We start from the raw sequence: 12291 nt of genomic DNA, 5'->3' as shown, positions 1-12291 counted from the left end.
ACTGAAAGCAGAAAATTTAAGAATGCTTTGGCAATGCTCTTTGTGGGTTTTTTTGATCAATGACATTCTTAAACATTGCCACATATTCATCTTTTCCTAGAAATTACTTCTTTGCCTTGTCACCAGCTGCAAAATGCAGTAGCTTGAGTCATTGGCTAATAGATTCAATTTTCCTTCTTGAACGTGTGGCAGTTGGACATTTTAAGGGAAACTGTCTGGAATGATTCATTATAAACAGAAGTTTATCATTTTCTCTAGAACACAACTTATGACAAACATTTTTACAGACACAAAGTAAATGCCTTGTTGTGAAGAGAAAGCAGAAGTACACTGTTTTCGCAGATGCTCCATTAAAACAAGCATTAGTGCCAGCAGTACTTCCAACACCACCTGTGAGTAAAACACAATCATATCATTTTGAGCACTTTCAGCTACAGATGATGCTGGTTTTGAGAGAGGTCACGAACACACCTTTACGCAATGAGTCCTCCTGGCTGACGTCTGTGGTGCCCTGTATCTCACATCTTGTCAGATATTGCTCAGAACACCTCAGTTTAGAAGTGGTTCCTATTAAAAATGCTGCTCTGTAGGAGTAATAACAATAGCACTCCAAAGAAAGGATTGATATCTGCTACATTTTTTGGCAAAACCCACAGATTAAAATCATCCCCTTTGCAGAAGAAACAAACCCAAGTATTAGCTATTTATGTGTTCCATAACACTCCAAGTTCACAATCATATGGGTAATGAACTAAATCTAGATCTTACTCAGGCTTGCCATGACTTTCAAAAGAAAACAACCATCACTAGCTCATGTTTACACCAGTGGAAGTAAGGACACAGTCTAAATACTCTGAGTAAAATGAATACTTCTTCACAACGATCACTGTTAATAAGCCTCTTAAGTACTTGCAAAGCCTATGTAGGTATATGCTTATAGAAATCACTACATAGAAAGAAGCCTGGTATGTGGTTTTTTATTTTTTTTTTCTGTATTATATTAAGAAGGCATGAGTGCTTGCTTTTATTTCTTGAGAAGGGGAAAAGAGATATGCTCAACTGCAATGAATGTCCCCACAAGAACTCAGAAACTGATCAGTCAGAGGAGGACTTCTGACTCTGTTAGGCACTTTGTTTGTGATGCCTGTTTAATTCAGTAGTGAATGACACCAGCTGAAATACATGGCTACTCATGACTCTGGAGATCATTCTACAAAACAAAGTTCATTAAGGCCAAAAAAGACCTGAAAACAGAAAGCAAAATACACAGAAAAAGAAATCTGATTCAAAACCCCAAAATCTGTGAATCTCCACTACATTTGCACTTCCTTAATGACATGCAAGAGAACAGAAAGCCTGTTAAGAAAGGCCTTGTATGTTTGTCTTTCAAATAGCCATACAGCTGCAAAGACTGTTGCTGTCCTTCCCTGAGATGATCTTAAACTACAGTGGGTGGTCTTAGCAGCATAGGGATAGACATGTCATGCTACAATCAGTGTGGCAGGGGATGAATAGAGCACAGTGTTTAGTAATAATGATCAGCATCTCTAAGTTAATACTGCACTACATTTGTGAAAAAACAGAGCCTTCCACAGGTGTGCTCACGAACTGCATGGCTGTCCTATGCAGTCCTCCCGCCTGCAGTTTCCTGGCAGACGAAGTCACGACCCTCCCACACCCTGCAAAACAATGTTTTCATTCAAAAATGACATAAAACTAAACCATACCTGACTCTTCAGTCACATTTCACTTTCCCTCTAACACTTTGGGCACTTACCTGGTGCAGTTTTGTAAGACACGGTTCTGGTGGGCATGGGTGGTACACTCTTTGTAATAGGGCCTGGTGCCATCTGCAGACCTTGCCGCTGCCTCTTCAGCTCCTCTTCTCGCTCCTGGGCAGCTCTGATCTCTTCTTCTATCATTGACAAAGTTCGCTGTTTCCTTGACCGTAACTTGAAAGGGCCTACGGTCACTTCAGGCTCCTGTGTGGCCAGGATGGAGGCGGTGCTCCTAAGCTCAGCTGCCTCTGAATACTTGCTGAAATAGCTGACTTCATGTTTGCCTTCCTCCACAAGGAACGGCTGGCTGGCTGAGTACATGGGTGACTGCTGCAAATTCTTCCCTTCTCTGAGTCCTGAGTCTTCCTCTTTTGAAGTCTTTGGTATGGTGTCCCTTTTTTCTTGAACTGGTGAAGACACCTGGGGTGGCTCAAACATTGGGTTCTGATGCTCCTTGGAGGCTGGAGCTGGCCCAGTGGTGGCTGGCTGTTCTTGGACTGAGATCTCTTTCTCTGCTGGTATTTCTTCTTCCTCGCAGTTTCCTTTATCCACCTGCTCAGCTATGGCTTGTTGGATGGCGTTTTGAACAAGAAGGCCAGCCTGGTACTCCAGCTGGTCATCCATCAGCATGGAGTCTGCCAAGGCAGAGGAAGGGGATTCACAGCCTGGGTCGCTGAAAGACTTGGAGATGCCTTCACTTCTACTCTCTGCTGGAGTGTCAGCCTGTGGGGTCTGTGGTAGGGAGAAATCTGCCAATGAACTTTCCTGCAGAGCGCTCATGGTCTCATTGGAGGCACCACTGTCGCTTATGTTATCCATGCTGAAGTCATTAGAAAGGGTCTCCAAGACAGTGGTATCCTGAGACCTAACAGACAAATCATCCAAACCGGAGTCAAGCTCCTCTGGAGGGGAAGAGGCGCTGCTTGACTTTGGGAAGTGGTCTAGAATTCCTTGTCCATCATCCTTCACCACTGTGAAGACCGCTCTTGCACTCATGAATTCTCCATCCTCTGCCCACAGTTTTGAGGCTGGTCCAGCTCTGGGGCTATCACTGCATGGTAGCTCTCTTGCTGTGTCAGCCACAGTAGTCTGGGCACTTTTGTCATCTTCTGAGGTACAGGAGGCTTTCTGCCCTTTGACAACCGGGACATTGTTACCCTCAAGTTGTCCTGTTTGCCCACAGACTGAAACAGGTCTTGTCACAGAGGACATCGGCTTGTCCACATATGGAGAATTGAGGCTTTTGTAGAAGGGTTTGATGGAGAACATCTTAGGTGTTCCTGACCGCCTCGGTGGGGCCTGACCCTGAGATGGACCTGAATGCTCCATCAGCTGGAACTGCTTTCTGGCAGCTGAGAAGTCAATTTGCTCAGTGACGATATCCTCTTTTTTGATATTGACTGACTCTGGGGCTACAAAGGAGCAGCTGACCTGTTTGGGGGATGCTGGTGTTGCACCTTGTTGCTGCTGTCTCTCCTTGCGCTCCTTGTACTTCTTGTGAGACTCCAGATGATCTTCATCCAGTTGATCTTCCAGGGGCTTCTCTTGAGGAGGGTTCCACCATTTGGCGGCAATGTTGGGGTTCTTCTTAACAGCCTGGCTCTTAATGAGTTCCCTTCTTTCCTTTTCAAGTTCCATCATTTCTTCCGATTGTCTCACTTTGCGGACTCTGTATTTTTCCTTTTCTTCCTCATCTTCAAAGAGCTTTGAGGGCTTTTTGTCTTCATGGAAGGCTCGCAGTTCAAACTTTGCCTCTTTCTTAAGGGTTGTAAGAGTTGTTTCTCCATCCTTAGAGGATCTTCTAGAACTGTTTGAAGAAGTGGGACTTCCTGGCACCTTCAGACTCTCCCTAGTGTCTTCTTTCAGTCCACCCAAGGAATGGCCATTAGATTTCAGGTTCTCATCTGTTATGCTAGCTTCACATGCCTCAACTTCCAAGGCTGCCTGCTTGTCGGCTACATTTTCTTCCCTTTCACTGGGTCCTGAATCTTTACTGACATTAGCAGATGCTCCTGAGTCATCCATAATGGAGACTGCACTTGGTTCAGGGGAGGATGTCCCATTAAAGGTACTATCTGCAGCAGAATCACAGCAATTTGCTTCCAGCACTTCATCTAGGTATCTGATCTCCTTAGCAACTTCACTGTCCAGAGATTCGTGCCTTTCCTTAAGTCCATTGCGGCTGGCAGCAGGGGAAAAAAAGTGGGTTGGATTGTCTACGGGATGTGGTGAAGCCACTGTGGTGATGCTTTTGTGTTCAGAAACTGGAACTTCAATTTCCATTTTCTCTTCCTTTGTATCAAGCACAGTAGCTGGCTCCAAGAAATTGGCACAGTTTTGGTCTCTGTTTTTTCTCAACCGGATGTCATCCTCGGGGATTCTGGAAGATTTCTAAAATAAGAAAACAAAACTATGATGAAGTCCTAAAAAAACTCACCCAATTTTTTGGGAGGTAAACACGATCTGAAAACCAAATCCTAGCACTTCTTAAACTTGAGATTAAGGCATTCCCTCAGAATGTGAAAAAGCAAGGCAAACTATTAACACAAAAACCAGAATTTATCATACCATAAACTGGAAAAGGTATTAAAACAACAACAAACTTTCATTTAAGGATCTCCCATCTGCTTACCATCCTCACTTTGTCATTTTTTCATGCCTGCATCTTGATCTGTGAGTAGGACTGAGCTCTGGATTTCCAAGTTAATACTGACTTGGCAGTTTAGACTTTTCAAAGATTTGCACATGCAGCACCATAAGACCTATGATCTTGGTATTTTAAAAATGCTTTCCACACCTAAAGGAAATCTTATAATGCTTCTACAGATGAAAAGTATGACTGTCCCTGCTTTGCAGAAACAGATGCTTATGTGCAGGAAAGTGATTCATATCAAGTTTGGAAAAAGGATGTGGCAGGGAATGCTCATTTTTTCAGTGGTTCAATCCTGGTCATCAAACACAGGGTAGAATTACATGGTGTTAAAGAGACATGGGGTCTTTCTCCAGCCCACATGGAAACCCACACACAATTGGACCTGAGAGACAGGAAGCATCTGCAACTCCCATGGCATGAAGACCACCACAAGGAGCATGACAGAGACCAGAGTCATGGTCTCCTCCCTCCCACTTCTTTGATCTGCAGTGCAGATGCACTGGATTCATATTTCTCCCTGATGTGTTGCCTCTCCTCACAAGGAGGTTACCGAAAGAAACACTATTTATGTTCAGGTACAGGCAGATTTTACTGGTCAAGCAGCCTAATGAACTTCTGTGAGTAAAGTCTGAAGGAACTTCCAATTACATTGGCAACATACCAATTAATTCCTCAATAATTCTATATTGCAAAAAGGCAAAAAAAAAAAAAAAAGAAAACACCCAAAGAAAAGGAAATTTTAAACATCACTGTTCAAAAAGAACTTGCTAATGCCTGCTAACTTCCTACATCATGAAAACCAAAAGTGACACATCTATTTACTTTGACTAACTTTTTAAAACAGAAATACGGTATCTGAGGTCTCTGTTTCCCTTTCTATGTGTGTTTCTATGTGTGAGGCATGGGCTTGGAAAGCAAATGGCAATGATCAAACCCTGTGAACTCAGTGACCACCAACAAGGGCACCATTGTCTGCTAGTCACCCCCACCCCCTGCTGTCCCTTATGCAGCATGCTATTAATACACACTGCAGCAGAAGATGATCAACAAGGAGCACAATGGCACTCACCAGTGACCTGAACAATCGCACTGCTGCTGGATTTACATAGGCAGTCAAATGCATTTGACACACCTTAAAGAATTACAGGCAGTCAGCCGGAAGAGCTCTTTCTAAAAACACTCTGAAGATCTTTCTGTCTAATTATATAGTTGTACACGTTTGAAGACACTCCTGGCTTCAGCCACTAGATAAATCTCTTCGTAATGGTCCTTAAACATTGGAAAAAATCTTTAAAAACAAACAACCTGCTTTTGTCTACATATTTTACTTGACAAACTTTACTGGTTCTGCTTGCTTCACTTCTTCACTTTCTGTTGAACTTAGAAATACTCCAGCTAAGGTCTCTAGCAGCACTTTTCTTAAAGCATATTGTATTTTTCATCATTTAAATATCTAAATGTGGCTATTTTCTTCTTTAGTCCTATTAAAGATATATTCAAGAAATCAGATGTTCTGCAAACAAATACAGAACAAATATAAAAAGTCCTTACTTTTTCAGGTGGGCACAGAAGGAATGAAAAAAATCATAGATATGGTTTCTTTTAATCTGAAAGGGCAAGAATTGCACTTGACCTGCTGGCAAGGCTCCACCAACACAACCGGTACTCAGGTGACAGGATTAAGACTGCAATATCTGTTTGATATCTGGGTTTAAATCTTCCCTTCTTGACTTGCGGGTGCAAAAAGGGGTATGTTGGTTCCTGGAGCAGCGTGTGTAAAGTGCAAGACCGATGGCTGTCCTCTGTTACACAAACCATGGGTACGCAATTATGCTCCTGCTAATATTTGCTTCTAACTAAACAGATCAAAGCCACTAATGATATTGGTAGGTAACTACGTGTCCTCTGCAGCCACAGGAATATATCATCAATGGACACAGAAAATCAGTGGCACTGCTGCCACTGAAGCACATCTACCTGAAGAGCCAAACCAGAGTAAAAGGGCCCTCTGTTCCTGTGCTTCTGGTACCTCCACGCATGGAGCTGGGAATATATCCCTTGTAGTCCCAGAGACTGCATTCACTAAAGCATGTCTACTTCCATCACTGCTTTAATGTATGAACCACTGCGGATCACACCATACCTGGATATTCAAATTAGAACCACAGGTACAGTGTTCTACCTAAATCTCTTAGCAAGTAAGAGCCTATCCTCTCATCATAGCTGCAATCCATAGCTCACAAATAAGGCACACGCACAGAACTGTCTAATCAGGGCATGCATTTGTGATGGCATGTAACTCTGAAAGAGTATGTGTCTCTGCAATTAGTGTGGCACATGTAATTATGTAGCAAAACACACAATTATGCAGTAAAAGCTCTGAGGAAACATTTGCTACTCATTGGAGGAGGCTTTCTTTGCTAGAATTAGCAACTGAGCATGAAGAAGGGCTCCTAGAATGGCATAGAATCCAGTGAGGAATGCTAGGAGAGGAAAAAATACGATTAAGAACCCACACAATTTTCTTCCTCAACACATTCTGGCAGAATCTGGGGACAGCTTTGTGAGGTCATGGCAATGAGAGAATGCTCCAAGCACTGCTGTAAGACCAGAGTCAATCTGCTGATTCTAATTACTTTTAGAGCAGAACTGAGATAACTAAGGACGGAAGCAGCTGATAAAAAAAAAAAACTTTTCAAGACAGCCCAGGCCACAGAGCCTGCTCAGGATAAGTGGCTGGGTGTGGGAGAATGGCACGTCAGGATGACAACACGGTGCATGGGAGGAGGCTTGGAGGAGGAGGGCGGTGGGACATACATAGACCCCCTGCCTCAGCTGTTTGGCAGAACCAGGCGAGCTTTGCAGGGGACTGCTTTTGCTCCTCAGCGATAAACCCGCACCAGCAGCTTTGTATTTGCCGCCTACAGGGAGGAGGCTTTTCAAAGCCTGCACCATTACAAAGACCTGTGAATGGGAAATGGGCTGCATTCAGTCCTAATTGTAGTCAGCAATACAGCATTCACAGAGATTCCCTTAAACTGCTCATCTAGACCCAGATTTTCCAGAAGTTGCAGTTACATTTACACAACCTCTGAATGTGCACTCATTTCTGTTTAAGTCAAGATGCAACGGGGTAATTAGAGTCACTTCTACAATGCTGCTGCACTTTAGTAAACTACAGTTATTAGCAGCTTAGAAAATTATTAGCATATTTTCTCTTTGGCTGGATTCTTCATCTACAAAAGTGTAAGTGTTTGGGAAATCAGTTCTTTTAGAAGGAAAAAAATGTGGGTGTGCTACTAGCAAGACCCAGTAAACCTACTGCCAGTGCCTTCCTTTGTTTGATGCAACACAAAATGCCTACGGAAACAAGGGGGAGGCAATCCTTCTGAGCCACATCAACATTCTTCTGAAGCAACAGTGGCTGTGGTGAGGAGGGAGAGGAAAAGAGAAAACGACTGAGAAGTTTTATGGTTTAAGAATCTAAAACAGCTTCCCCATTGCACGATCCTACAATCACTCCAGCCAAGTTTCAGGACAGTTTTTGATATTGTTGGTCTCCTGGCTTCATTTGCATTGTCAACCTTCCATTTCTTCAGCTTTCATCTTCTTTTGAAGATGTCCTGTATTTCATCTGCTTCTCCTCCCACTACCTGGGCACTGAACCAGTGTTTTGTTCAACCCTATCCCCTCTGCTCTTGGATCTGACTCTTGGGCCGACCATACCTCAAGCAGTTTTAGTACTAAAACCACATTTGCATGTGGTTGACTGGCTAATCCATAAGTCCTTGATGATGTCAACCATCTTATCCCTCTCCACCTACTGTCTTGGCCTGCCTCTCTTTGCAAATGAGAAGGAACCAAATGACGGATTTGTTAGGAGGCTGACTCCAGCAAACCTTCAAGAGAGCAGCTGCTTTCATTCATCTCACCCTTTGGTCACCAGTCACCACCTGTGTAACAGATGGAGCCAATCTCAAACACTACAAAGATACAAAAATCAACTGCACCTCTGTGCTTCCAGACAGGCCTCTGGTCCAGGGACAAAACCCCTAGCCAACACAGGTATTGCTCCATGCTTGCTTGTGACAGCAAGTATGTCTTTAGAGAAGTCATTTTCTGTAGAAGGATGGCAAGACACTGTGTTGCAGCTCGTAACCATCAAGAAAAGCCTAGAGTTGTATGAGGTGGTAGCACCCATCCATCACAGCTCATTTTCTCTGCCACACAACACGTGCTCATACAGGAGCCATCATCCCACCCCATCCCAGATGGGAACGGCAGCCCAAACCACTGTGGCAGCTCCCGTCTCAAACGGCTCGTGCGCTTCCTTCATCCCTCCCACAGCAGGCTCTCACGGGGCAGCTGCCACCCCATTCACCTCCAAAAATGTAGTAATCCTCCCTCGTCACTGGAGGGACAAGAATGTACCAGTGGAAGCCTTTGCAGAAAGGCTGAAGACACAGGCCAAACTCTTTGTGTTTTGGAAATTTTCTGTTGAGGGGAGCTAAGAGAAAGCAGTAGCTAAAAAAACCTTCAGAAGATCCCAGAACTGAGGCAAAACCAGGGATATAGATGATGATGCAGAGTTCAAGGAAAGAAAGGGGATTTCTACTGACATTCCCTACAGAAACCATTAATCTTCATTAAAAGAAAATCAAACCCAAATACAAACCCAAAGTGTTGCCTTGTTCCTATAAAAAAAGGTCTCCTTTTTTCACACCGTATTTTATACTGACACCTAAGGGTTTTAAAACGACTATGGAAAGTTTTGTCTGGAAAAATTACAAGTTTTCACTTAATGAAATAAAATTCAAGTTTCAGAGAAAAATAAATCCTCAAATCCTGCAGTCAAATTTTGAATTTAAGATATGTTAAGGCACATGCTGGCACTACCTTGAATAGTTCCAGTCATAATCCTATTTACACACAAAAAGCAAAACCTGTTCCTCTCAGAGTGCATTACACAGTGTCTTCAATACACAGACCAAAACCATTTCTGGTAACTAAAATGTGTAAGTGTTGAGTGTCACAATGACATTCTCCATAAGCAGCTCTCTGTGCTCTTCAGTGACTATTCTGAGGTAGCCAGACAGTACAATCTTTTTTTTATGGAACGCTGGCTTGTCTCCTAAGCACTTCAGAAATCACAAGGGTACATTCTAAAAATCAATGCAATTTCATACTATTTCCCCCTAAGAAGCAGTGAAGGGCTCTTTTGGAACACAGACAGTAATAAGAGATGTGGGGATACAATGCCCAAGCAAGTGGTTACTTGGAGAGTTTGCTGCGTGGCATTTTCTAAGTGGTCTTCCTATTTCGTTTTCTCATCTCTTTTAGAGAAGAAGTTGTGATTGTATTTGTTCAGGAAACACATGAAAAGCTTTTTCATTGCATCTGAGCCACAGGCTTCAGCTTCCCCATGTGATACACTCTTTTATCAAATCAAACTCCAGTCTTCTTTTGCTGCTGTAATAAATTAAAGATGGATAAAACTATTAATACTTTAATGATAAACATATACTGTATGGTAGGATGTTTTAATGATGAGCCCATAATCAACTGTATTTTTCCAAACATGTCTCTATAGCTCCAGTATTTTCTGTGCCCTCAATGACAAATTCAATAAAGCATTCCATCTGCACCCTACCTTGTCTCCCGAACCCATCCGTGCTGTGTCACGGCCCCATCCCCCCTTGGACCGTGGCAACAAATAGCTTAAGTTTTTCCTGGGTAAGTCAGGATCCAAATTCGGAATAAACCTTACTACTTCCCACTAACTTCAAGGTATGTAAATGAGAAGCAGTTTTTTACAGGAAGGAAAACACCTGATCCTGTATGCCAGTTTTTTCCCTTGCTTCCTGTAAATACAGATCTGGCCTCTCTGCGAAGAATTTGCAACCCAAATGACTGGATTCCACCAATTGCTATAGGAGCAAGAAAAACAAGTATCTTCCTTCTTTAATGCTTGTGCAGCTGTTGTAAAAATGCAACAATAAAAGGCTAACTACTTTTTATTAAATATTTTGATTCCTGCAAAGAACTGTAACTGCATGAAGCACCTGTATGGCCAAAGTTACTTATACAGAAATTAGTATTTAGGGACAAAAGGCTGCTAACTTCTGAATGAAAAGAAATATCACTTCTGATAAAGAAAAAACATTGCAGAATTTATCAGAGTTGTGAGATGGTTACATAGCTGGTAGAAAGGAAAGCAATATACATTCAAGCATACTCTGTGTGGGGATATTACTCTGTGTGGGGCTGGTTAGTTTTGCTATGAAAGCGCTGTTCCGTTCTACAGTAATCAAGATGCAAATTTGAAATTACAGGAAGCTGTGATTAAACTTTCCTTCAGAAAGTGCAGCACCTTTTGGTACTTCCAGTCTACACTTCTACCCACACCCCATTTTCTATCAGCCACACATAGGGAGAACCAGGAGCTTCAGAGCACCCAAGAAATCAGTAAATTGGTGATGATTTCAGGTACCAGAACCTGCATTCAAAAGGCCATTCTCTTGTTCTCTACACTGTAATGTAGGTCGACTTGAAAGCGCAACTGAATTAGAGCAGTAAATGCATGCATAAGAATGCTTTTCATCCAAAAAAATGTGTTTTTATCATCACTCTCATCAGTTCAAATCCCTCTTGTGATGGTCCTTTCAGTTCCAAAATGATTTCTACCTCAAAAGAAAAATGCAACACCAAGTATTTTTCATATTGCTTCACTCTATTCTGTAGGACAGAATGAGGAGCACAGTACACCCTATGTGCAGGGATGGGAAACAAACCAATGCTGCAAAGGGACAGCACTAGACTCAAGGTCAATACAAACCATGTTTATGTGTTAATCAACCACCCCACCACAGATGGTTAGTACTTTTTAACTTCGTTACGCATTTTTCCTAAGGCTCATTTTTCCGTGGCTTGTCTCTAAAATCTGCCTTTGCTGAAACAAGACTGAATACTTCCAAAAGCTGGGATACTTGATTTAAAAAGGTTGTGGTGTCAAGTCACTTAAAATGGTAAATATGATCCACTGAAGCAGCCTCCAATGCTACCTAAGGAAATGCAATTGTTTGTTGGAGAAATAAAGAGCACTGGATACAACTACCACGTTTACACGCAATCAGAAAATTGTCCCACAGCCTGGCAGGGAATACAATGCATGATACAATCCTTAAGGAATAGAAGGATAATTTCTTCTTCACAGCTGAAGGTCATAGATGAGGTCCTGTGCCATGAACTGTTGCACTTGCAGAGTCCACTTGGACAGGCTCCCCTCAGCTGCTGTTAGTGCATCTGAGCTAAGGGCTCTGTTGTTAGTAGCACTGACACTCAGCCTCTGGTTTGATATTAAGTGAATGAGGAGAAATCCCAACTGAATAAGGACAAGAAAATGTTCAGCTTAAACAGAGTGCCCAATACAGATAGTGAGCTGAGCAGAACACGACTTTTGAATGTACGCATAAAAAATCAGTTTCACAAAATGCTGCAGCTGAAATCTGCACAGCACATGTCGAGGATGGAACAATTGCTCTGATAAAGCATGATCTAATCCCAGTGGGGAGGGGAAAGGACGGTAAACTAAGCCTTGCTCTTAATACTCTCTAACCCATCTAGATAATGTCAGCACAAGGAAAGAGTGACCTTTATGGTCACTTGCACGGAAAAAAAAATGAGGCAAGGGGATTTCCAGAATTCCTTAGTCTTTTCATTAGGTGCAAGGGGGTTCTTGTTCCACCTAAAGAATGGATCTACAACCCTCCTATGTAAATGAGAGATCTAGAGAAAAATAAAGGCATGTTAATCATTTTGGTGCATGAGAAAGGGACCTCCGGAGGAAGGAATTTGGGTTAG

General features: G+C 42.6%; 1 protein-coding gene across 12 annotated transcripts in view; it reads right to left on the bottom strand.

Annotated features, from left to right (window-relative positions):
* The window catches only part of PALM2AKAP2 (PALM2 and AKAP2 fusion), a 266174-nt gene that overhangs the window by 19081 nt on the left and 234802 nt on the right, over window positions 1-12291 (bottom strand). For 10 of the 12 annotated variants that reach the window (XM_032674597.1, XM_032674585.1, XM_032674586.1 and 7 more), the window contains one exon: window positions 1778-4169. In XM_032674597.1, coding sequence (XP_032530488.1) covers window positions 1778-4169 — 2392 coding nt within the window. Of the gene's footprint in view, window positions 1-1777; window positions 4170-6408; window positions 6541-6947; window positions 7066-12291 lie in introns of those variants that run through there. The other 2 variants (XM_032674588.1, XM_032674587.1) reach the window with 2 other exon arrangements.

Source organism: Chiroxiphia lanceolata, chromosome Z, assembly GCF_009829145.1.
Source record: "Chiroxiphia lanceolata isolate bChiLan1 chromosome Z, bChiLan1.pri, whole genome shotgun sequence".
In the NCBI taxonomy this organism is placed as follows: domain Eukaryota; kingdom Metazoa; phylum Chordata; class Aves; order Passeriformes; family Pipridae; genus Chiroxiphia; species Chiroxiphia lanceolata.
Note: the sequence above shows the minus strand (reverse complement) of the source record. Positions and strands in the feature narration are given on the sequence as shown.